The sequence below is a fragment of the Colius striatus genome, chromosome 1 (genome assembly GCF_028858725.1).
Source record: "Colius striatus isolate bColStr4 chromosome 1, bColStr4.1.hap1, whole genome shotgun sequence".
NCBI classification, from domain to species: Eukaryota; Metazoa; Chordata; class Aves; order Coliiformes; family Coliidae; genus Colius; species Colius striatus.
Window position 1 is genome coordinate 148,537,606 of NC_084759.1, and position 26,401 is coordinate 148,564,006.

The window sequence follows — 26,401 nt, forward strand, 5'->3', positions numbered from 1 at the left end:
TTGGATCCAACACTAGTTGTTTTTGTGGTCCTACCTATGACATCTCTAAGCCAATTGAACACAAAGCCAACAACCTATTCTCCCCTTTTAACCAACTTTGAGTAAGTCTCTCCTTTTCTTACAACTAACTGGATCTTTTTTTACCTGCTCTAGAATGGATTTTAGAAATGTCTCTTTCAGTCACAAATCACAGTTTTTCTCCTCTTGTTCTGAAAGCATTTCAGTTACATTCAGGAGCAATTTCTCTGCTTTCTGCTGCCACAAAACCACTTTTTGGGCTAAAATGATATAATATTCAAACTAAATTCGGCTTTGGTATCATTAACATCTGTCTGCTAACAACCCAAATCAGATGATTTACATAAAATGTACCATCTTGTCCAGGCATGCTTCAAACATGCACCTAAGCCCTAATCTGCAAAAGGGCTAAAGCCCCAGAGTGCAATTTGGGCAGAAGGACCAGTCCTCACAATCCACCCTAAACCCTCTGGCACAGCACTAAGTCTCACTCATAACCATCAGTACAACTGAAGCATCTGCTTTCAAAAGATACCTAAAATCTGCATTTGCTGCTTGGAGTATCATGCTCACCCCAATAGGTTGTTATCTGGACTAACTGTCCAAGCTATAAAAATTACGCATTATTTTTCCTCTTCTGCAAAGCACTTCCTAAGCATTAACTTTCAAGAGAGAACAAAACCCAAACACCTTCTGAAATCAGCAATAACCAGAATGAGAGATTTATGAATCCTTCTGTAAAGGACTCTGCATGATCAAAAGTCTAAGAGACAAAACATCTTGGTGCATCTATCATTCAGAAGGCAATTACAGAAAAGCAATCTGTAGCACTTGCTGACAAATAATAATTTAGGAAATAGAGAATAAAATACACCCTACCTTGTATCATAAACTGTAGTTTTGCCAAGAGATTTTCAAGGTGTTATTAAGCTTGAGAGACAAGCTCAAGTGGTTTAAATAATAGAAGGAAGAAAATACAACTTCCACAACATTATGTCTCAAAGCACACTTCCTTGTATACAATATATAGGGCAGCTTCACTCCAAATACATTTGAGACTTTCTTTTTCATGTTCCACAGATGATGTTTGCAGCTCTGTGCAGATATCTAATTTCTAACCAATCTTAAGACATTACACCAGGGACAGCATGAGATTACAGCAACAAGTCAGTCAGAAGGCAAATTATTCAAAGACTACTCAAAATAATACTGTAATTCTATCTGTTGTGCAACCTTTGCTTTCAAAGGATAGAGCAATATGTTGCTCACAGGACAGAGTTTTTGTAAAAACAACTTACTATTTAAATACTCTTACCAACTTTTAGCAAAAATAACAAGTATTTCACTTTGTGATATCACTAATATATTTTTTTTGTTCTGCATGAGTGCCAAGTAACCAACCACTTCTAATTTCTCCTCATCAAAGGGCAAAAATAAGTGAGAGGATAAGTCTCCACCAACATCTTCATTTTGGATAAAGAAAGGATAGGTGAAATATAAAATCTTTCATGGCAAGATGATGACTCTTCTCAGGCATCTTGGTCAAGAAACTGAGATAATAGGTTTTCTTATGCAATACTTATAAGAACGGGAACAGATGATTAAAGATTTGTGAATTCTCTACAACAGACAGTCTGCTCTTCCAAGGAGTGTAGGTTTCCCACTCTGTCAGAGCTATACTCATTTATATGACCCTATACATGCCATATTTGAAATAGCCCTTTACAAAAGCCTCTGAAACAAATAAAGTGTATGCAGAATAAAGTTCTTTGAGTGGGTCATTAACTGACTGAAACATATGAAATAAAAGAACAGATTGTCAATTTTTCACATTAGAGAAAAAAAATATTAAGAAGGAAGTGAGATACATGACTATGCTGAAAGCATGGGTGAAAATGGAGTTAATAATGAGGCAATAAAAAATATCATGTTACAAAAATATTCAGAGAGGTCAACTGTAAGGTCAATGAGTTAAGTTCCGCAAAAGGATTTCACAGCAAGTCATGTGGGGAACAAGCAGCAAATGAAATCTTGCATTAAACCACACATACATCAAATAAATAACTCTGATCCAAGGGTGGTTTTAAATCAGTATTTGCACTCTACAAAAAGATTTGGGATCCTTGAGGCTCCCTTTCTAAAACATCAGGTCAGTGTTCAAGAAGTAGAAAGCATATACAATGATATGAATTTTAAGGAGAATTGAGAGCAAAACAGAAAAAATACCCTCACATTGCAATAGAAATCTATGATGCACAAACATCTTGAATGCTGTAGGCAGTTTGGTTCATTCCGTTTCCAATGCAACAGATTTGAACTAGAAAAGGTTTTAGCTAAAAGCGAGACTCAGGTCAGAGGTCTGGAAAGACTCCTGTATGAGAAGAAACTGGATAGACTGTAACTCTTACACCTGGAAAAGAAATAATGGGGGCAGAGAGTGGTAGGATAAGATACAATTCCACAAAGTCACAAAGAGAGTATTAGCGGTTTCTCACACAGGGACGTGCAAACACAACATCTGACAAGAGGTTTGAAATAAAAGAGATGGGCTTTTTCACACAGCATGCAACTACATTGTAGAAGTTACTTCCAGAGGGTGCTATGGAGGCAAAAGAAAGAATATAAATCATGTAAAAATTGCTGGTTACAAGTGGAATCCTGAAGCACTTTAAGAACATTACTCTACATTTTATTTCTTTTACTCTTTTGTAGACATCCAGTACTAGGCACTGTCAGGAAAAGGATAAGAGGCTAAACTGGCCTTTGATTTTGCATGGTGTTGTTGCTTTGCTCTTGTATTTTTGTATACATTAAGAGTTACATTCAGAATAATTTCTTCATCCAGGAATTTTGCCAAGAATACAAATTTGGGCACTTTGCCTTTTAAGCACTGTGACAGGAATTAGTTAAATCCAACTTTGTAAAGGACACAGTGCTTAAAACCTTCACTGCTATTCTCAATGCTGCTGTCTTTGGGTGCAACACTGTCATCAGCACAGTCTCTTTTCCCTCTAATCTTTGGTCCTGGGTATAATACTAACTGAAGAATTCACTCTCACTCTTCTACCAAATCTCCTCTTGCTACTTGTCAACAAATCCGGAAACTTTGCTCAATAATAGCATTCAAGTTTTAAAGTGATAGGTCCATCAATGGAAAAAAGGCTGCATTGCATTGATCCTGAATTAACAATAGTACACCCAAGTGCAACCTATAGCTGCTCTACTATTCTGTTTGTTTAGAAATTGTACTTGAAAAAGCTCAAATACTGAGAAAACGTAAAGGTAAATACAGGGAACATAAAAATTTAAGGTTGATAATATGCATCACTTTGTGGTAAGAATTTCCAGAAAGAGCCAGCTTGTACAATCAGATTCAGATGCTATTTACTCACCTAAATAATTGTTAGGAGGTTTTCAAAGGAGCCCAGCACTCAGTGTGCTGAAATCTTTTGAAAACCTGTCCATAATAGTCACAATGGGAACTGAGCTCTTTTGAAAAACTAGTCACAGCTGAGAGTGCCAAGCCAGTGAGAGCTGGATCTCAGACAGAAAACTTGCATCATAACATCTCTTGAAATACTCAGCGGTGGTTGATGGGAACAGATGAGTATCTACCCTGTGATTGCAGCCTGCATCAGATGAACAACCAGTTGTGATTTTTCCATTATATTGATATACCAACAGGAGATCTGAGCTCAATGAAAACCATTTGCTGAGAGAAGATACTGATTTTGAGACATCAGTTTGATTTTTCCCTCAGAACGTTGTTTCTATGCTCTGCAGTTCCCAGGACATCCAAGCAGCCTGTCCTTCCCAACTTGTGAATCCACAGAAGCCAAATTAGGGAGTAAGAATGAAATCTGCATTCTAAAAATTGTGATTCTGTAGAATTTTGCTAATAGAGACTTGGAAAGCAGATGCTTGTTGTCACTCTAGGCTCAGCCCTCTCTAGTCTCATAAACTCTGCAGCTCTTCATGCTTTCAGGTTTCTAGTTCTTTGGAGTCCTTATGTCCATATGGTGAGGTCTTCAAGACCCGCGTGGACATGTTCCTACGCGACCTGATCTAGGTGGACCTGCTTCTGCCAGGGGGTTGGACTAGATGATCTCTAAAGGTCCCTTCCAACCCCACCATTCTGTGATTCTATAACTGGTTTATATGCCTCATGGTACTCCACGTGGCTGCCATGTGCTATTCCAGAAGCACACAGCACTCAATAGCCCTAAACATCCAAGGACATATAAAGAGGCATTAGATACCTATGTTTAGGCACCTGAATTGCTCCAAGTCTTTTATCTCTTTGGCAGACTTTGAGACAAGCTACCACATTTCTGAGTAGTCCAATGTGCCAGGCAGATGCTTTACCCAGCAAGCAAGGTAGAAAAAGGTGAATATATTCATTTTTTTTCTGCAGTAAAATTTCTTCATCTCAGCCTATGAATACTTCCATTCTGAGATAGAGCAAAACAAAATTATTCAAAATAAAAATATTTTCTACAAGAAATAAGTTTGCTTATTAACAGATTCTAGCTAATTGCTGCATAGTAAGTCTATGAAACAGAGCTTTCTGCCTTGTTCCTCTCAACCACAAACTTCTAAGAGATATGAAGACTTACAATTAGACAATAAGAAAATAAGAAGTTGCATTAGCAGAAAAGACCAAATGCTTTTTAATCCCTTATTTGCAGAGCAATAACTTTGTCTGTTTTGAAGTAATTCTTTCAAACACTAATTTTTTGTAGAATTATACAGAAAGAAAACTTAAGAATTTTGCATTTTCTCTCTCTCCACAGTTCATAATATCCCTATTCATTTTATCTCATTCTACTCTTTCCACTCCACACGGGCATTTACCACTTTCTATTCTTCTAATAATAGCCATTTCATTATTCAGGTCCTTCCAGATCCTTCTATATCCTTCATGAGGTGGGATGAACTGGACACTACAGTTGGAAGAATGCTGAAAATAATTTGTCATTAAAATATTCAGGCCACATCTTTAATTACTATTTTAACTCCTCCTAGGAAACTGAGGTGTTTTCTCCCCAGGAAGTCAAACCAGAAGCTGACATTCAGTTTACCTTAGCATATCAATGCTACTGAACAATGTAAGGTTCATGAGGTTATCTCAGAATGGTAGCCCACAGTGTACTTCTGCAATAATGTTATTTAAATAGAATCATATAATAGTAGGGGTTGGAAGGGATATTTAGAGACCATCTAGTCCAACCCCCAGCCAAAGCAGGTCCTCAATTGGTATATGAAGTTTTTACATAGCTTCACATCTGCAGTTCAAAATTTATAAAACAAACAAACAAAAAAAGTTGTTTTGAATTGCATTTTCCTACGGTGCTATTTCATATCCTTAAATAACTACATCCAGACAGTCAGCATTTGTCATGTATGTACACTAACATGGTACAACTCTTTGGGACTGCAGGGACTTTCACATTCTGACTGCTCTAATGGCATTGATGATGAACAACAAGGTCCTAAAGAGATAGTGAATGTAGAAGAGTCTCTATTTACACTTCTTGAACACTGCTTATCCTAAATCTTATCAAAATACATTCTGCAATCACAGAGACAGAGGTATAGTGATGGGTGAGAGTCTTGGAAGTCTATCTGGCAAGGCCAGGAAAATATACATATGCAAAGTGGTGTTACTGGGGACAAATAGTTAATATTGTTCCTGTTTCACATCATCAGACCTCGTTTCTGTAGCTTGCAACCCCAATGGATTTCAATACATGCATTTACACCATTTACAGATGGTTTAGGTCTTTTTTTTTTTAATATAAGTTACTTAATTACCTCTCCAAAGGCTTAAAACCAACCCCAACCAGTTCTTCCATTTTTTTAAAATGAAACCAAGTCAAACACTCAAAAACCAGAAAATTTCTAATTTATAACCCCTGCATAATCTGTTTTTTCCTCTCTTCAGGTGAATACTTCACGCTACCATCTCTAATTGCTGAAATGAATAATCCTATTGGATAAAGCATTTAATTTTAGACGCTTCATACTTCCAAATACTAGATTTCTACATCAAAACTTTCAAAATTATAGCTTATATATATATATAGGATACATAAAAAACTCATCCACATTTGTAGATGAGGACTTTGCACAGTTCTTCACAAGTGCCTTCCCGTTTCTGTACAGAGCCTAGATACACATACACGAGCCTCTGAAGAGATTTTTCTGCATATGTGTGCTCAGCCTAATCTCCTTGTCACTAACTTCACATTTTTATGCTTCTTTAGATTTTCCAGTGTATTCAGCAGAAAGTATGGCCATTTCACCATACTTTTTGTATAAGTCGAAAGGATCTCTGTAGGTTGATTTTATATACAAGAAAACAGTAAACCTCTAAGGTTTAGTCTTTGACATACAACACACAAAACAGATTCTTTCATATTAAACTTCAGTAGATGCTCCTATGTGCTTGAAATCCTTCAATTTTTTTTAATTCATAGTGTATACACAACTCAGTGGGAGTCAGGGGAAAGGCAATGGTTCACTGAGTGCTCAGTTTTTATGACATAGCTTTCATTTCTGCAGGTACCTGGATGTCACCTCAACCCTCTACTTTGTGTCCTATGTACAGTCAGGAATTAGATGAATGCTTCCAAATCTTTCCATCATACAAAATCCGCACTGTTTTAATATTGTCATAATCACTTTTTAATCCATTTTTATGGTTTTCATCGACTTTAGTGGTTTGTTTTCTATTTTTATGCATTTCTTTATAGCCACACGCTCTCAACAATACTTTTAGGAAACGGTTATACCTCAACCACTCAAACGTGTTGACGCTTTCAGACCCCCGCGCGTCTCCTCGGGGTTGCCATGAGGTTCCTCAGGCAGGGAGTCCCCTCTCGCACCACTCTTGTGCATACGGAGGAGGCTGTTTCCAGACGCTGCTGCCTGCGAGTAAGCCGGGGGAAGGGGGAGCGGGCGGCGGGGGGGAAGCGGGATTGGAGCTGTGACTGGGGCTATGCTGCCCTCCGGTGGTCCTGCCGGGAGGGCCCGAGGCTCGGACAGGGATCCCTCACGGGGCACCCTGCCTCCGACCCTCCTGCAAAACTGCCCCAGCTGGACTCCGGAGTTGCCCACCCTTCCAACGGGCTGTGCTGGGAAAGACTGGAGGAAGAAAATGTGTGCACTGAACAGAAGAAGGATGGAGCATGCTGGGAGGAGAAACTGCGTTTTAATTCTTCAACAGTAACTTGCCCTGGAGCCACATCCTCACCTCAGGTGTCACTTTTGGAGGCACTGACACATGTCTATGGTGAAAAGCATATAAACTATAGAAAGGCAGAAAGGGGACCCAAATCCAGAGCCAAAAAGGCAGCATGAGCTTCCTTATACCTCATCCAGATCTGTTTCTTAGGGCAGTGTTCTGCAACCTTTGCTAACCTGCATTAGGAAAGCACCACACTCTGCTCTTTCCAGCAATATCAGACACCTCTGTGGGCAACTTGTTGCCCTTGGGTTATGGCTTAGGGACTACCAGGCTGCAGATCTGATCTAGGTGGACCTGATTCTGCAGGGGGGTCAGACTAGGTAATCTCTAAAGGTCCCTTCCAACCCCTACCATTCTATGATACTCACACTGGGATACTCATCTATCACAGCGGGTCCCTGTAGCCTGATGTAAATCACAGCAAGTTTTTGTACTGCAAGAAGGAAGACAATGGAAGATAACATTGTGCTATTCTACTTGGGGAAATTACACCAACTTGTCTTGTACATGATTTTCTCTCTCAAATTTTGAGGCAACTTTTCCTAGACAAGATAATTGGCTGAATTCAATTCACTGTAGCCACAACCACACACGTTTGGATAATGTTATAAAAGCTGCATTTAAAACAATAAAAAAAACCCACTTGAGCAAAGATTGATTTTTCCACATCATTATCTGCAATTCAGTTCTATTACTAGCAAATTATTAACTATATTAAGCTAACTTTGTTTAGGCCAGACTAGTCAAAACAAAAGCATTACTATGAAGGCACTTAAGCTCTACATTGACCAAAACTACAAACTCTCTTGCATTGTCTATAGCAAGGAAGGAAGTCAGCAGGTAGTATTGCTGCAGTAATAGCACAGACTTTGTTGCTTCTCCCAATCTCCACAAGCTCCCTTAAGTTATGGTTCCTTAGGTTTCCAAATGTCCCCAGTCCTGCTATGGCCAACTGCTAAGATCTGAAAGTTGTGTGCTGCTCTCTGTTCTGCCTCTCTACCACAAAGCTGGAGAAACTGATGTAACATTTATAGCACCAGAAAGCCATGCTTCAGATTCCTTTGTCCACCTCAAATACTGGAATCTCATGGTTTTCCTGGTATTTTGGCCTCACATTCTGCAACCCTAGAGGAAATGCAGAAATATAAGACACAAATACAAACAACATAACCCCAGTCTCCTTCCTGTCTGGATGTTTATAAACTGAAGAAGAGGTCTGTTTGAGAACAGCCATCAAGACCCCATTTGAGCCACTTTCTTATCTTGTGTGAGCCTATTACTTGTTCCTAGTTTCCTCTGATGACATCTTAAAGCTGAAGCTTCTGACGTGCTGACATTACACAAACAGGCAGATGTTAATTCAAACTACAAGTTTTGGTGTATATATCCAGCAGTTCATAACTGTGATTCATTTTATTCCAAATCTGTGCAAGATTAAATATGAGATTCAATGATTCTGAAGAGCATTATTCTGAAGAGACTGTTGGAGTCACAGTGTTCAAAAAAAAAAGTCAAGGTTTTATACCAGGACAGTATCTTCTGTGTTTATCACACCATTAGCTGGCACCACCGTGGGAACATCAAGAACTGCAACACATGAGATGCAGAGGGACAGAAAGACAGCTTTAATCTTCCTCTGCACCACCAGCACTTCCAGGCCCCAGTTACTAAGTCCTTCCCTCTACCTCCATGGCATTGCCATCAAGAAGCACTGTAGCTTCATGTCCTCGTACATCTTCACCTGAATGTCTAACAGCTGAACATGAGGAATGCTCCCCACAAATCAGGGACTTACTTATAGTCCTATACTCTGCTGGATCTACAGGGTACAGGGCCTTACTTATGGCTTGAGCATGACTTTCCTTTTTTTAAGCAACATGTTATTACAGCACAAAAGGGTAGCAAAGGTACCTATGAGCAGCCTCTGATTTATTTTGTGATTGTTCTCTTTAGAGCATAGCTCTCATAATAAGCTCAGCCTTACAGCTCCCCCACCTAACACTCCCTTCAAATTTGTAGTAAATAATGTTGTCCAAGTAAGCGCCACATACACTGCTCTCCTCATGTCTCCCCAGCAAAGCCCTCTCCACCACAGCCTCAGCTAGAATGCCTTTTGTTTACTATTTCACCAGCTGAAAGACTCTTTTGAGAACAAAAAAAAGAAGGGAAAGAAAGAAAGCTGAAGAGGCCACTATGAGGATCTAATCTATGGCTAAGACCACCCCTTGCCTGGCAGTCTGCATTGCCATCAGCTGTATGCATCATGAACACATTCGGGTTTAGATCAGCTGTCTGTGCCTTCTCCCTCATTAACATTGATAAAAGCGATGGCCTCTGCCGGGCGCGAGGCATTCCTCAGCATACCAGCTGCAGCTCTATCTTAATGCATCCTATGGGCTTGGAGAATTAATTAGTTCTGATAGTCACCATGTTTCAAAATGATGGCTGTCATAACCCTGCAGATAAAATTACACACCCCTAAAATTTTCCACATTGCCCATTTAGGCTCTCCGTAGGCCATCGCTGGCTTCCTCAGATGTATGGCACTAGAAAGATTTAACTTGCCAAAGTTGTTTTTTTAATCTCTTTGTTATGTTTCAATTAAGTCTGTGTTAATCAAAGGCAGTATTTCCCAAATATTCCCTCCCCCCTCCTTTCCCCAGGCCTCCTCCTAGGCAACTCGATGGTTTGTGCCCCCCTTCCTCCCACCTACAATTAGCATTCAGACGCTTCTGCTGGCAGAGCCAAAGTCTCCCTCCCCCTAGGAAGCTTTCTTCTTCTGAGCACATTTTGTCTTTTCCTATCCCTCTGCAAGGTGCTTTAGCTAGCCTCCAAACAAAGAGGAAAGTGACTTTCCTCGGGCATGTGGAACCTCAAACTGTATTCAAACACCCCTGAGACAATTTTCTTACTGTGTCCTTCACTAAAACAGAAGCTACATGCAGTAAATGGCAATAATTCATCTATTTTCTGCTGCCTACTTTCAAATTACCAAGTAAGAAAATTAAACGTAGCTTAAGACTGCCCTTATCCTTGACAGTCTCTAAGACCTCACTCACAAGGCTAATGTCCTGGGAGAGGAGATGAGCTGCAAGTAGCATGGGACATACCAGAAAAGCAGTATCACCTTTTATGATGCAAAGTACTGCAATGAGTACTCTGATTCAAAATGGTCATATTTCTTTTATTTCTTAAAGGGTGCCTTTGTCATAGGATTGCTTGTGTAATGACTGAGCTTTGTATAAGCCTCTGAGAACTCACCATACTCTGTTCAGCCATCTCTGGTTGAGAATGCTTCACATTCATAAAAATTCTTAAAATGCAAGAAATTACGAGGTTATCAAAAATATGCATAGAAAGATGACTGCTGCAGCCATCATGTCTGTATATCCACTGGTTTTTTAATTCACTTTTAAATTGACTTCATGCACCAGATACCTGGCTGTGAGAAAGAGAAACTAGCTCGTTGTAACACTGAAATACATTGCAGCACAAAACATCATTTTCAAAAACATCTGCATAAATGAACTATAACATTTTCTCTGGTTGGTTGACATTTCCAGCACAGAAACAGAAGGAGTAACTTGGAGAGAGGCAGTAGGTGGATGAAGAAAGTAAAAAGGCAAGCAGCTCACATCTACTTAAAGTAGGAGCATCCAATCAAGGAGTGCAATGGCAGAGCAGAGGAAAGCTGGGTGTGTTTATACCACAGCACATTGCAGTTGTAGTGTTGCAGCGCACACAATCACTCTTGCTAATCTTTTTCACCAGTCTGCTTGCAACCCAAAAGTTTTCAGAGGTACAAGAGTGAGCAACAGCTGAGACAGGGAGCATCTGAGTAGCCAGGATATCCCCAGAAAGGCTTGGCTGGGCTCCTCTATGTGAAAATGACCCTAGATTTCAAGTATGTCCGTGACCACTCCCATTCCTTGCTCTCACTTCCCTCACCTGTATAATGAAATAAAAATCCAAGGGGATCAACCCATAGAATCACAGAATGGTAGGGGCTGGAAGGGACCTCTAGAGATCATCTAGTCCAACACCCCTATCAAAGCAGGTTCACCTTGAACAGGTCACACAGGAACATGTCCAGGTGGGTTTGGAAACCTCCAGAGAAGGAGACTCCACAGCCTCTCTGGGCAGCCTGTGGCAGGCCTCCCTCATCCAACTTCACAGGTGCATTTGTATTTTGATACTTGTGATCTAAAGTTCCCAAAATTTTCACTTTTCTATAGGAACCAAAGAAATCCAAGGCCTCTCTGCCACCCCAGCTGGACATAGAGAGATGCACAGTGGAAAGCTAAAATAGAACATCCTATTAAAGTAAGAACAAAAGTAATGAGTAGGAAGTGCAAGAGCACAAAGGCCTCAGCTGAGCTATATAAGCAGCAAGACAAGAATGTGTTAGCTTGCCACTACTGTCCTCTGAGGAGTGAAACCCCAGAAATACATGGTCTGGATGGCTATGACATAATAAAAAGATGTCGAGAGCGGGAGCTGGAGGATGGCCAAGATGAAAGTTGGCAGACACAGTGATACTCAGAGTAGCACATTCACAGGTGAAATCCCCATGGAGGATCCCAGACATGTGTGGACCCCTCAGCACTCTATGACCCAGACACCAGGAGAGGAGTAAGGACACAGATCCCAGCTTGTAGAGACCACCACCATCATGTTTCTAAAAGCAAAGGCTGAAGCCTGTCAGAAGGGGTTTCCTGCCCATACCAACAGCGCACCAGAACCCAGCACCAGTACAGACAACAGTGCTGGACCCAGCAGCTGGCCTCAGGTACTGGCCAGGCCACCAAGGCAGCCTCCTTCCAAGCCTGTTTCAAGTTCAAGGCAACACCTTCCCACATCCCAAGTCCCCAGAGAGCCTTGTCCTGTGTGCCAAGTGACGTATGAACCTCTATTTCTGCCCAGACTGGGGGAGCAGCTGGCCAGGTAGACTTGTAGCTATAGTCTATATTTAACTCCTTCGAAGGAGGAAAATCCCCATCATCAATATGAGGAAAGGGTGGCTGGTTGTCCTGGAGCAGGGAAAGCGGTCATGGCTGCAGTTAGTGGGGAGGCTGCTCTCCGACACAAAGTGAGAGGAAGGAAAGGGAAAAAGGGTTTACTTCACACAAATGCCTATAGGGGAGGTAAGAGCAGATAACAGAGAGCTGATGTGTGTTGCTTTTTTATCTCAATCTACAGGACAGGAAAGGGACATGCTTGATTTACAGCTCCTTTCATCACTGCTCAGTCTGAAGTGGTGACAGGCAAGAAACCCAGCTGACCTCAAGCTGCTGCAAAAGCTGTCAGCTTCTGCCATCACATATGCAGGGATCAGGCAAACATGTTTTGCCCAGGTAGCACAGACCCTGCCCAGAGAGCCATCCAGCCTACACTTCAAAAAGGCACAGTTGTAGAAGAAGGAGGGTAAGTTTTACTCTCAAGCATCCCACAAAGGATGGGATGTGGCTTTGGGTTATCATCACGTGGGAGAGAAGATCCTCCAGGACTCTGCTTTTTTGGGGAAAAACATGAGCAATTGCTTCTGCCAGACTAGACCATATATTACATGCAAAACCAAAGCAACATGAAAGGCCTTGACCTCAGAAAAAGAGAAATGGCACTTCTCAGGGCCATACATGCTATCAGCACGTACATTACAACCTCTGGCTGATATCTTGTCTGCATAAACAAGAAATGATTTACTTTCCTCATCATATAGCAGAAAGGAACAGGATCTGATGAGTGCACAGGAAACATCTTGCCCTGCGATCTCCTACCAGCAGTTTTGCAGCATTCAGTTGGAGCACATAAAAAAAAGTAGATGAATATGTGTATTATATGTGTATCACCACCGAGTCCTTTAGGAAAACAATATGGAGTTCAAGATAATAGTTTACAACTGCATCAAATGTTGTATTTGTGGTCTAAAGGTGAATGCAGCACCTACCTAGCCATGCATACTTTCGGGAGGAAACACCACACTTGCAGTCACTGTGGACTTCTCAAAAAACTTTAGGTTTATCTCCAAAGCACAGTTTTGCATTAAGGCATCTGTACAGAGAGCCTTCAAATGGTTGAAAAATGGTAATTTCAGGAGCCCAAAGTGAAACTGGAAAACTAGAGGCAGTTAAATCATTAGGTACTTAAGATGTGAGACTGACCAAACTTGCAAAACTGACTTGAGAAGCAGCGAAGAGCAGTACTCTGAAAAGAGTTAAGAGAAACAGATTTGCTCTTGGTAAATTGAAGTATCTGTCTACTCATCCCTTATATTCCTATGCAAGTAACATAGCTAAGTTAATTTTCCTCTGCTTAGGCCCAGGAAATCAGACAAAATAGTTTAACAAAACTAGCAAAAAGAAAAAATTTATCCCCCTTTTTATCCAGCTAACCAAAGCTGGAAGATGTTATTTTGGCCTCCTGAGGTAAAGTTGATAATATTTCTCCCAAAACCACATTCAGGGGACCCACCCTTACATTATTAGCACTGATAAGCCAACTTCCAGAGATTACTTGCTCGGCCTTAGATCAGTTGAACAAATGTAACAATAACAAGCACAACAGTTACTCCAGTCCCCTATCTATGCTCACCTAAAAGAAGAAAACATTCTTCTGTCATAACAGTTCAATGTCCTTGGTTTTGTCCTGTCAACAGCTTCAGAGAGAGGGATAAACGAACAGAGCGCCATCAGGATATCCTGTCATTCAGTTAGGAAAGGTTTATTTAGCTTTGCAGTGAAAACTTTCAGCAAATACTCTGTGTTTTGGATTTTTTCCTGCCTGCAGGCAAGCTTCACATGCTGTATCCTTCAATCATTTTCCTTCAGGAAGACAAGACTCTTGTTAAAATATTTGCTTAAGAATGGCGAAAAAACAGCAGCCCTAACAAACTTCTTACTTTACATCAGGATTTTGGTTCTCCTGTTTGGGGGTCTCTGAAGGAAAAAAAATCAAATTCTTTGCAATGGGAAAAAATCCAGATGTTTTACTCTTCTTGGCTTTTTTGGCTGCACTGACACTGTGTTTGATGTCACAAGTCCCAGATGAGGTAAGAAGCTTCTTTTTATATAAGCAATGGATTATTTTATGTCTATGTAACACTGGGAATGGGGGGTTTCACTATTATTGAGAGAATCATCAGATACTGTATCTTATAGAACTAAAACCCACTTTAATAGTCACTGAACTATAAACTAAGAGTACTGTAGTTCAGACCTCTGAAATAATAGAAATTATTCTGTTTATTTCACATGAGAATTTGGATCAAAGGATATATCATGAGTACACCAAAAAAAGCTCTAACAAATCATAGAATCATAGAATGGTAGGGGTTGGAAGGGACCTTTAGGGATTATCTAGTCCGACCCCCCTGCAGAAGCAGGTTTACCTAGATCAGGTCGCATAGGAACATCTGCAGGCAAAAAATGGCAAACATAGCAAAAAAAACCCCACATTTATCAAAAGCAACTAAAGAAAACTGATGGAATTTCTGAGAAGCTGGAAGATGAAAGCAGAAATTTTTCCATAGTGAAAATTATCTACTCTGCTTTTCTCAAGGAGGAAAATATATTTCTGATAAGTGAGGGGAAAAATCTAAAGAATTGACTATTAGAAGTAATTGTAGAAAGTTATAAATTTAAGTTAAAAGTTTGAAGATCTTGGGGGAAATGATGCGTTTGTCACATATAAATCCTATGGATCTGTGGAATTTCATGAAATCTAGTTTTACCACCCTTGTAGAGAGGCATAAAATGTTGGGTTGTGTATCTGAACCAGGAACTCAAGAGCAAGACCTCCACTCATCTAAACTATCTCACAAAATGAGTCTTTCAATTACTGCATTCTGGAGAAAACACTTGTAAAAGAGGAAACAAAAGGACAGAAAGAAATTATCTGGGGAAAAAAAGGTGGAAGCCACTCAGCTTTTTTTGTTGGTAGCTGGTTGGCTTTTTAAAATGGAAAAAAAAATTAAAAGTAAAAAAGAGTTCTGGGAAATATGTTAAATTTGTTCTGTCTCTAAAGAAAAAAAAAAAAGAGCCATTAAAAAAATCACCTTTTTTACAATTTCCCTAACATCAAAAAGGGAAAATGAGGTAATAGGAGAAAGTAGAAATAACCTCAGCATTCCAAAACAACCAGTGTTTTATAGATGCTGGTACAGAAAGGATATCACTTATTTTTATTTAAATTTTACTCTTTCAAAATCTCTTTGAATATTCTTGTTCCAAAAATGAAATTTTGTGGGGTTCCTTTGCAGTGACAATTTCTGCAATGAGATAATTTCAGCCACTCCTACCAATGTTTTTTTTAGCTACCAATAGTGTTTTTTACTTCTGAACCTGAATATCCTACAAGCCCAGTAGTTTATCCAGACCCAGACCCTTCATGGCTTAGACCAAGCACCTGCAAGGAACAGGATTTCTGTAGCATACTTGATTAAAGACTCAGAAAAATTAGTCAATGGACCAAATTTATGATTCTTCAACACCAACAGTACTTACATGACTCAGTGGAAAACTGAGTTAAAAGGCCTAGATTGTGTTTGTGCTGAATTGGTTCTTGTTCTGGTACATGCATCTCATTAAAGATGGGCCATTAAGGTGGCTGCACTGGTGCTGAGCACGGGGTGTTGAAAGCCTTGAAGAGTTCAAGCCCCCTCATGCTGCTGTCTCATGAGATCGTTTTGGATGGGAAGCAAGGTTCCGAGATGCTCTGGTTGAAGTTTATGGGAGCAATCTTAGACCTAAAGCCCAGTCAGTCCAGTTCCCACTTGAGCCAAGCCCTGCTAAGAGGGCCAGGAGGCTGCTCAGTCCTCCCAGCACAGCACTTCTTGCCATGCTGGGACAAGTTTATCTGAAAAAAAGGTCTCATTTCTATTTCAAAGACTTCAGAAATGCATCTACACCACAGTAAGAGGTTCACTATCCAAATACTTGAATGTTACTCAAATCAGATTTCACCAGTACATTTATAAAGAATAAAATTTGACAATAGATGTTGAATGGTACATGTAGCTGGGAAATGACTATCAAGTTTCTCAGAGCTCGTGAAATTTACGCTCCTTGTCAGTGTCTGTGATACATGTTAATGATCTTCACCATTGAAATGTGCTGCTATTACAAACATTGAAAGAAGGATAACAAACAAGAAGGAAAATCAGTGGGATGAGGGCTTCATCCAGGACTACTGGGCTGTGGCACACATAGAAATCTTTGCCAAGGTGCCAATGTACTCACCCAGGCCAGCTGCGAGCTTCTGCAAAGAGGCTGCAACATCTCACATGTGCCTAGAAGGTCCAGGACTACCTGGACAACATAGAGTTGCATTTGCACAATTTGGGAATGTCAGGACAGAAATACTGGAGGACATTCACAGAGCAATATGTCCTTCATAGTACTGCAATGTCCCCCATCCTTGGAAGTGGTAGCTTGGAATACACTCTGCATAGCAAACGACCTGAAGATCCTGCAATATTACTGATGCACAAAGATCAATTTGCCAAGGCAGAGGACAGAGAAGACCTTGCATGGTGAGGGTGCAGGTCCCTATTCATATGTATTGCTGAGACAGATCTGACACTTCTCATTCATGTGGGCCATGGGCAAATTGGATGGGTTCCAAAGGAGAGATAGGTGATGTCTCAAGAAGTGGGAAATATGAGTCATATTGGGGAATTCAAGAAACGCTATTTAAGTACATCCAAAAAATGTACTTTGACTTCAGACTGTAAGTATTCATAAGAAGGGAGTAATAAAACTTGTAACAGAACAGATTCCCACTCATCGTGCAAGTTACAGAAGAGCAATGGCTGGATACTGAATCAAAACCATCACAGAAAAATTATGACAGAAGCAACATACCATGGTTTGTTTCTCCATAACTGATCATTTGAAAATTACATGAATGTTTTTTTAAGAGATCTTGTTCAAATTAAATTTCATGCAAGAAGCTCCATTAGCTTATATTATACGCCTCTGGTATAATTGTCTTTCTGACTTTATAATCTGAGAAATTATTTAAGATATCCACAATTATTAACAAATATAATTATTTTCAAATGGACGATGCTGTCAGACCTTGGTGCTACATACATACACACGTGTACACACACACAGTTGGCAAGTACAAGTTTTCCAGATGAATATTAAGCATTTCCTCAAGTTGGCCTGGTAAGGACTCAGACATTGCCTTAATTGACTACTGGATTGCCTAATTGAAATCCCATTCAGAGAGTTATTTTCAATTCAATTGTGTTAGATAGGAAGTATCTCGTAGTCAATATTACTTGAATGAGTTAAGACCATCTAAAGAGGTCCATACTTAGAGAACAGGGGATAAATGGTTATCTTGAAATAGAAAATGTGGCACTTTGCAGTTCTTCTTCAAGAATTATTATTTCATTTCTTATTTTTTGTGATTTTTGAAGATCATACTTTGCATTAGATCATTTATCACCATTTGCCAATTATGAACTTACTTCTACAAATACTCACAAGGGAGAAAAAAGATGAAGCCAACAGTAAATGGAGTTCAGCAAAGAATTTTTCCTTTGAAATAGGACTGGTTTAGTAGTAGGAAACAGACATTCTTTTAGTTATATAGACATTTTAAATCTATGATTTCTACAACCACAAAACACAATGTCACTGCTGTAATAATACCCTAAGCCTTTTCTCTTTTGTGTCATCTCCAGATTTGCATTCTTGAAACTGGAACATCCATAGGAAGGGGCATGAGCCCTTAACGTTTGAGCTAGAGGACTATGGCCAGGTTTCACAAGATGTTCTGGCCCACTCCATGGCCTTTCTCCAGGAAACACTACTGAGAGGAGGCTACTCTTCTCAGTGTGTTCTGATGGGGTCAAGCCCATAACTTCTATAAAAATGAATGCAATGCTAGGCATTATTCTTTTATACCAATTAGAAAATAGCAGCTATAGTCCTTCAGTTCAATATGGTGCTACTGATAATATGAAATCCACTTTTGAGATAAACAAAGGCTTGGTTTGTGTTTTGTATGCACAGAGCCATGAGCAACTTCCTCCACACTTTATGTTTAGCTTTTCCAATGAATGGAGAAGGCACTTGCCAGCATTTGTCTTTCTCCATCTTGCTTTGGACTTGTGAAGCAATTTTGTAAGTAATGCTCCACAGGCTGATGCTGTCTCTGTTACCTGGCTTCTATGTCTGCTGAAGATAAAGCACTCTTAGGAGAAAAAAGACAGTTCGAGGGGTTTATTCTGAAGTAGTTGGACTTATTTTGTGCTGACAAGACTACAGCAAAGCCCTAATATGTGGTCCATTACCTACTTCAGCTCTAGAACAAGGAGTTCCCACTGAACAGGATAGAGCTTGTGGCTGAGAGTGAGAACAAGGCTGAGATAAATTTGTCATTTTTTCAGCACTGGAGCATATTCAGCATTTTTCTGCCACTGGAAGCAGAGTTAAACCAATTCAAAGAACTTTTTTCCTCTTTTTAATTAATTTTCTCCTATTACAGATGAAGAAGAAATGTGATCAAAAGCTGCTCCTTCAAATGAAAACTCAATGTGTGCCTTGCCTTTCAAACCTCGAAACCCAGTGCCTTCCTGGTTACACCAAAATTACCAATGGAACTGGAATACCAGACTGCAGGTATCTCTTCTGTCAGAGCTCTTCTCTGTGAATATTGCCCTATTTTCTTAAGGAGCATTTGTGACTGGCTTCATCAACTCCAGAACTCAAGCTTCTCTCAGAGTACTTCAAGCCTAAAGCTAATCAGCAAACAATCTAAGAGGAAAATAAACAGCATTGTCGATGGCCTATCAGATATTCTTTTGAGTGATATTATAAAATCACTTCCTTCTTTATTTTGCATATTTGATATGAATGATACATAAATATGATGACAAACATATATTATCATGTTATTTACATATCATTCATATAACATATTATCATATAACATATTATCATAACATATTATCATATAACATATTATCATATAACATTATCATATAGCATATTATCATATAACATATTATCATATAACATATTATCATATAACATTATCATATAACATATTATCATATAACATTATCATATAACATATTATCATATAAATAACAGAATTTTCAAACTCAGACTGGGAAGTTGAGAGTAGGAAGAAATATCTCAAATTTTAAATCTTACCTTTCCCATTGAAAAAAAAGGAAAAGCAGTATTTGAAGAAAAAATGCCTCTATTTTGAGCCTGCTTAGCATTTAAAGACCCTTAATATATTAAACATGTTTTAGAATACTGTTTCCAATCAACACTCAGAGAAAATCACTGGGTTTAAGTTGCATTTTTTTTTTTAAAAAAAAAAAAAAGGTAAATGTATTATGGAAAAGAAACAGCTCCAAGGCCCTTTCTAGACTTTGATGTGCAATGTATGTTTTAATGAAGACAAAAAGGCAGATCAACACCAATAAGCTTAGTGTTCTTGTCTGACACTGAAAGGAGAAGAGAAGGTTAAGATATTAATTTTTCCCCCACAGGAGTCTTTGAAATGCTTTAATGCAGCTCCAACTTCTTTTCCTCAGGTATTATCTAGAAACTAAAACACACATGCTTTCTTTTCTGGGATGTCGGCATCATTGTATGAAGGAATTGGCACAACCTGAGTGCTGCCAAGGATACTGGGGGCCAGACTGCATAGGTAAGCTCCTTTTTTTTTTTCATAGCATTTGAGTAATAAGTAAAGCAGAGATTTTTCTTCTTTCCAGAAACTACTTCCATGAGAACTTTGCTCTTCAGAGCTTATTGTAAGAGTAGAAACAAACAGCAATTTTCAGCTAAAACTTAAGAGGATTTGGAGAAAGCTCATATTCAAAGCTGCATTTAAAAAAGAAAAATCATAGAAAAATTTTATAACTCATGAAACACCTTTGGTTTTGAGATTTTTTTCCAAACAAAACATTTTGGTCAATGTCTGCAAAGTTGCTTCTAATTTGGGAGGATCGTAGACTTGTGTGTTTGTGTTTGCTCTTCAAGAACCCAAGCTCAAGTAATTTTGAGATACTTTGCATTGCCACTTATTTGTTTTGCCCTTCTGATGTTTCATAGAATCTACCCACATGGGTTTTTAAAAAAATATTATTTTTCAACCACAAATTTAAATATTTCATTTCAGACTAAAAAATGATGAGACTCATCTGAATCTCAAATGTTTCAAAATCTCTTAAATTCTTTACTTTTTGACACAAGGAAGGTCTTTTCTTTCAGCTTAATTTGAAACAGTTTTTCCTTCCAAGTTTTTTGAACCTCCAGCAAATGCTAGAGGTCATTATTGAAACAGGGTTAATCAAGAGTGCCTCTCCTCCTGTTGCCCCATCCTCAGGAAAAGCTTTTCAACATCTCCACAAGTGCCTCAAATCTCAGGCAACTGAGGTGGACATCAAGACTCAGAGAGGAAGTTTCCCTGCTCAGACAGAACATTTCCTCCTTTAGTTAATGGGGTCAAGGTCTGGTTCAATGTTTGTGAAGTCCTTTGGTCCACAAAATAGTAAAACAAAATTATTTTTGCATGACCCATGTTATGATTTAAATACCAGTCACTTATCTACTCAAGTAGAATAGTTAAAAAACAACTTACAGCTACTTCTATAGAAAAAACAAGCGAGTAGCTGAGTATGTGGTATGCTGTACTGTCTTCTTCTGAAGATAATTGCTTATATGGTGGTTTACCCTTTTTCCCCTAAATGCCTGGCAGGAGGAAGGCAACATTACACGTGGCTGTCATCCCATATTTCAAGGTGCTCTGGGACGTGACAGGTGTTTCTAGAGGGTGGCAGAGCTTGCTGTCCCTAAGCTGGAGCCCTGCCTGCACTACTGCAGGCGTGAGACTATGGAGGCAAGGAAGCCCTCTCTTCCTTCAGACAAATTTCCTGGCCCCAAAAAAAACCCAAAGAATCAAGGTCTCAGTATTGTTTCTGCTGTCATTTAGAGGAAAAAAAGACAAAATAACCATCTCTTTGCATTATCTCAAACAGATGGCACGCCTTGAAATGTTTGGAGGAGAGCCAGTCCTTCCTGAGGCCAGAGAAAAATCTCTGACTAGGGCTTTACTGCACATTTGGTATCTGATGGCAATGGGAAAATTAGGTCTTAAATAGCACTCCAACTTCCTTAAATGATAGCACACACTGAATCACACAGTGTAAACAAAAGCCAAGCCTGGGTACCAACTGAAAGGTGCATGCCTAGAGCACCTAAAGAGAAAATACTGTAATAATAACGAAAAAGAAAAAAGTGAAACAAAAAAGTCAAGACAAAGGATAATAAACCTAATTCTATCAAATTCTATGTCCAAAATACATCTTCTTTAAAAGCTCTATCCACTCCTTCAGCTTGCAGGCGTAACCCAAGAAATGGCTCTATTTGAAAACACTTGGGAAGTGCCGAATTAAAATCTATGAGGCAAAAAAAGTTGATAGTTTAAAGCTCTTCTAGCCTAGGTATAATGAATAGGCCTTTGATCTCGTCAGCTGTAAGAGCTAAGCTAAAACATCCCTTTCTCACTAGTTTTCACAAAACATCCTAAACAGTAGTGAAGGCCTCAGTCCTCCTCAGTACTGAGGTGGCAGCAGATGACTGTGCCAGCACCACTCCAGCATCCTCACAGAGGGGAAAGGACTTTATCTGCCCAACCAAACTCATACAACAATATGGCAATTTGCCCCATGGTGGCGGAATCAAAACAAGAGCCAAAAGCCACTGAATAAGAGGGGAAATGTAATATCAACTATAAAAAAAACCCATTTTTCAGAAATTTTAAAGTATTCTTTCCTAGGTTTTATCCCATAAACTGAGTTTTCTCCTGATTTCACTATCTTTGCACATTTAATAGAAGCAGCAGCACAGTTAAAATCGTTTCTACTCAGAACAAAGATCAAACAGTATGTGCCTGTGTCAGTCAAGCTGTCACGTGGTGGAAAGAAAACAAGATTTAAAAAAATGCCACTTTAAAGATTAAAGTAAAAGTATTTACTGGCTTACTTCTTTTCTGCTTATTTCATCTCGACTTTTAATAAATCTTTTTATTTCAGCACATGACACAAACTGCACTAAAATTGTCATCTTTAAATTTCTTGGGGTTTTTTCATGAGAAGCTTACTTAGATCCACGAGACCTCACAGACTTATCATTAAGAAATAAATTGAGAAATACTGAAAAGTTGATATAAAACCAAAAACTTCACTAAGATTAGGTGTATACGTATACGCTTCCATTTATTTGCCCAGCACCCTGCCCAAATAAAATTAATTTTCATTTAAAATTCCACATCACTTAGACATTCTAAATCAGGATGAAGTTACTCATTGGGAGCATAAATCCAATGTTGCCCATCTCAAACCACGCAGAACAAACTGAGACTCTTTTAAAGCAATAAATCTACCAATAAAGTACATCAGAGAACCTGTGAGGGCAGTAGGAGTTTGATACATTTAAGTATCACCTGCATCAGGATTAGTGTTCCTAATGAGAACTTCAGTTACAGGAAGGAAAGGCTTATGGAAAGGAATTAATAAATCATTTCCATGGAGATGCTGCACAACTATAAATTAAACAATTCTGATTTGGAAATACAGATATTGTTTCTTAGCCTCTCCTGCTGCCTGGAGTTTTTGGTCAGATTCTGTCTCATCTGGTGTCTCACTGGCTGTAACCATGGTTTTAGCAACAGTGTGTCTGAGGAGCATATAATATCTTTCACTGAAAAGTTTTACTAGAGACCAGAGTCCATTGAACAAAAATGGGTTATGAGATACCCAAATTTCCATTTCCAAGAGAATCTGAATGAAATCCCAAATATCACAGTCTATAGGAGGTATCAGGGAAAATTAAAATCTTTCCACACAAAGCAAATGCAATTTGTGTGGAAAAGAAAAAGGTTTATTTAAACCCTAACATAACATCAGATATAATTCTAACAGTAAATCAATCAATACAGCACAAGTGGTCAGGGAAACTCTGTTTCTGTCAAAAAACCTATTAGGTTAGAATGTGTGCACATTGAGGTGAATGAACAGCAATAAAATCAGTACAACGTTTTAGAATAAGAAAACTAATTTTTGTGCAATCTTTTGATTACAGTCACAAGCTTAAATTCTCAGACTAGAGAAGAGATGGTCTCTACTGTAGCTAAGATTCTAGTGAAGAGGTTTAGGCAGATGTGAAACAGCAGCTGTCACTTGAGCTTTGGCCCAGACCCCCAGAGCCTCCAAGGTTGTCACCCCTAACGTGGAAGGGGAGCAAAAGAGTCAGAGTGAGTTGACTGATGGCTTAAATGTCATTTCTAGCCTGTCCAGGAGGAGCTGCATCGCCATGCAACAAGAGAGGACGCTGTTCTCAGGGTATAAATGGGAATGGAACATGTACTTGTCAGGTATGTTCTTCCTTTTCACAGAGTCACAGAATGGTAGGGCTTGGAAGGGATCTCTAAAGATCATCTAGTCCAAAGCCCCTGCTAAAGCAGGTCCACCTAGACCAGGTCACATAGGAAAAAGTCCAGCCAGGTTTTGAAAACCACCAGAGAAGAAGACTCCACACCTTCCCCGGGAAGACTGTGCCAGGGCTCCCTCACCCTCATAGGAAGGAAGATTTTCCTTATGTTTAAGTGGAATTTTTTGTGTTCCAGCTTTTGTCTATTATCCCTTTTAAATAAACAAAAAAAAGGCCAATAGCATGTAAGCTCTTCTAATAAATAATGTATATTTATATAATACTGTATTTATTGCATATGTAATATGCATATTACATTGCATAAATATGTTAAAGGAATTGATTTCAGAAACAGCAGAGATAATCTGCTTGGAGTTCATTTTTTTGCTTGGTTCACACTAATCTTTACACTATTATTTCTACAGGCTTAAGCACATTCAGATGAAATTATTAAAAGTTCTTCCACCTCATCTTCCTGTACAAGTGTTTTGAGCTCCTCTATTTTTTAGTGTGCTGTTACTTTCAACCCTGCACTAACTAGAAAGGACTTTTATCTGGAGCTATACTTTCAATATAATGTTCCTTTGCAATGTACAGTGCTTTATAACTTAATCCAAAAAGATTTAAAAAACAACTCAAATGAATCTTTTCTACCTCACCTCTACTGGTTGTTCTTTTTTATTACATCAGAAACACATCTGGAAACATGGAAAAAAGAGCCAGAGTGAGTAGTAGTCAGAAAATACAACCCGACAATTGCAAAAACTATTTGGGCTCGATTACTGTTATTTATTACTCTTTATTGTTAACTTGATATTCAGAGCACCTGATTTGAAGTGTAAGAACCAAAAATTCCTTAGAAAAAAAAGACGGGGAGAGGAGGGGAAATCATTCCAAGGACAATGTTTTCTAGATTGCAGCAGTCATTTCTGATCTGTTGACTGAACCTTTCGTATTATTTTCTTTTGGCAGCTAAAGATGCTGTTTTCAGGCTGCTAAGCATATATCAATCTGTATGGAGATAGATGAGACAGTTAAGTTTTGATTTTTATTCTGTAATTCACAGAAAGGATTTGGTGGGACAGCCTGTGAAAAATGTGCTGAAGATAATTTATTTGGTCCTTACTGCAAATCAGGTAAGTTTGAGTTTGTTTACCGAAGTGGGGAAAAGAAGGTGAGCAAAAGCTGTATTCAGACACTAAGGAATCACACTGAAATCGGTAGGGGGAGATCTAAGGATTTCCCATCAAGAGCTGCTGTCTGCTTCAGGGAACACGACAAGGAAAAAACAAATAGGCAGTTACTCAGTTCCTTACTGCAGTAGGGCTGCATTCAGCTCAGGACTGTACAGACAACACTCACAGGGTGCTACAAAAATATCTTATCTTAAATATCTTTGTTATAGGCAACCATCAATTGAATTAGGGATTAGAATAACCTCTGTGTTCCTGGAGGTATGTCTTTCAGTTAGCCAGTTACGGTGTTGCTCACTTTTCACCATAAATTATAGATTTACATTTACCTGATCTAAATAGAGGAGGTTGTTATGGTCTTAAAATTTTGAGTGAGCTATTAGGTAGAAGCATATCAAATGTAGCCTTTATAGGGGCTTATAGTGTTTTGATATGTTTTTTAAATACATCAACATAGTGGACCATCTGTTTCAAGGTGTGAAATACTTATGTGTATACCGGTATATCTGACTCAAAAAAAGGCCATTTTGAGTCAGGCTAAAAGTCCTTCTAGCCTAACGTCCCATATTGGAGGCCAATCGTTGCTATCTAGGGAAAGAGTACAAGCAGACAGAGACTGCATTGAAATTGTAGTATTTAAAGGCTCCTGCCGGAACCATCCTCCATAAATTGTTTACCTTTCCTCTGAATCCAATTCTGCATTTGCTCTCCACTGTACTTTGTGCCAAAGAGCGACTTTAGTAGCTATTTTAGTCAGAAGTATGAAAAAGAATTAATTTGGTTGGGGTTTGTCTGGTAGATCATTTCATTGGTTGTCCGTACCTCTATTGGAAGAAGCAGGACACTGAGGAAGGAATCAGCTATGTAAACTATTTAAAATGCAAAGGTATCACAAGTGTATGTATTTGTATAACACTTTCCAGTTTTGCCTGTTTCTAAATGATTTCTTCTCGTGTTCTATTTCTCTTCCTGACCTTTGCTGAGCATTAAACAGACACACCAAAACCACCTGAAAAAAATAGATTTAGAAATATCTCTTTCTTAAGTAGTAATACTTGTTTATCTCTAAGTAAAATTCCTTTTTTATTCCCTCAAGATCTACACAAAATTACCTTTAAAAAAGAGTAACACATAGCCTCACTTTAAATGATCTGTGTTGGCCTTTCTACGCTAATCCTATACCACTGCTGACTCAAAGACCCTTATTTCACCAGATGTCCACTGGATGCCAGTGTTGATACACAGAAAAGTAACCAAGTCAACATTTTCATGAAAACAGGCTACTTGAATGAATTCAGCATCATAAATCTAATTATTTTCGAAAAAGCTATTGCAGGACTCAACTGCATATTAATTTAAACAACATTTTCCACTTCAGGTTTTGGGTATTTGAGCTCCTCCAAACTGTGCATTAGTGACTGCTTTTCAGCAATACCATAGACATCCCTGGTTTTTATATTAGAACTACTAACATGGGT

General features: G+C 38.9%; 1 protein-coding gene across 1 annotated transcript in view; it reads left to right on the forward strand.

Annotated features, from left to right (window-relative positions):
- The first annotated feature begins 14,231 nt into the window (after positions 1-14,231).
- Positions 14,232-26,401, forward strand: part of STAB2 (stabilin 2) — an 86,222-nt gene continuing 74,052 nt past the window's right edge. Inside the window, exons 1-5 of the mRNA XM_061988914.1 lie at positions 14,232-14,315; positions 18,767-18,900; positions 19,830-19,945; positions 23,589-23,674; positions 24,797-24,866. Coding sequence (XP_061844898.1) covers positions 14,232-14,315; positions 18,767-18,900; positions 19,830-19,945; positions 23,589-23,674; positions 24,797-24,866 — 490 coding nt within the window. The remainder of the gene's footprint in view (positions 14,316-18,766; positions 18,901-19,829; positions 19,946-23,588; positions 23,675-24,796; positions 24,867-26,401) is intronic.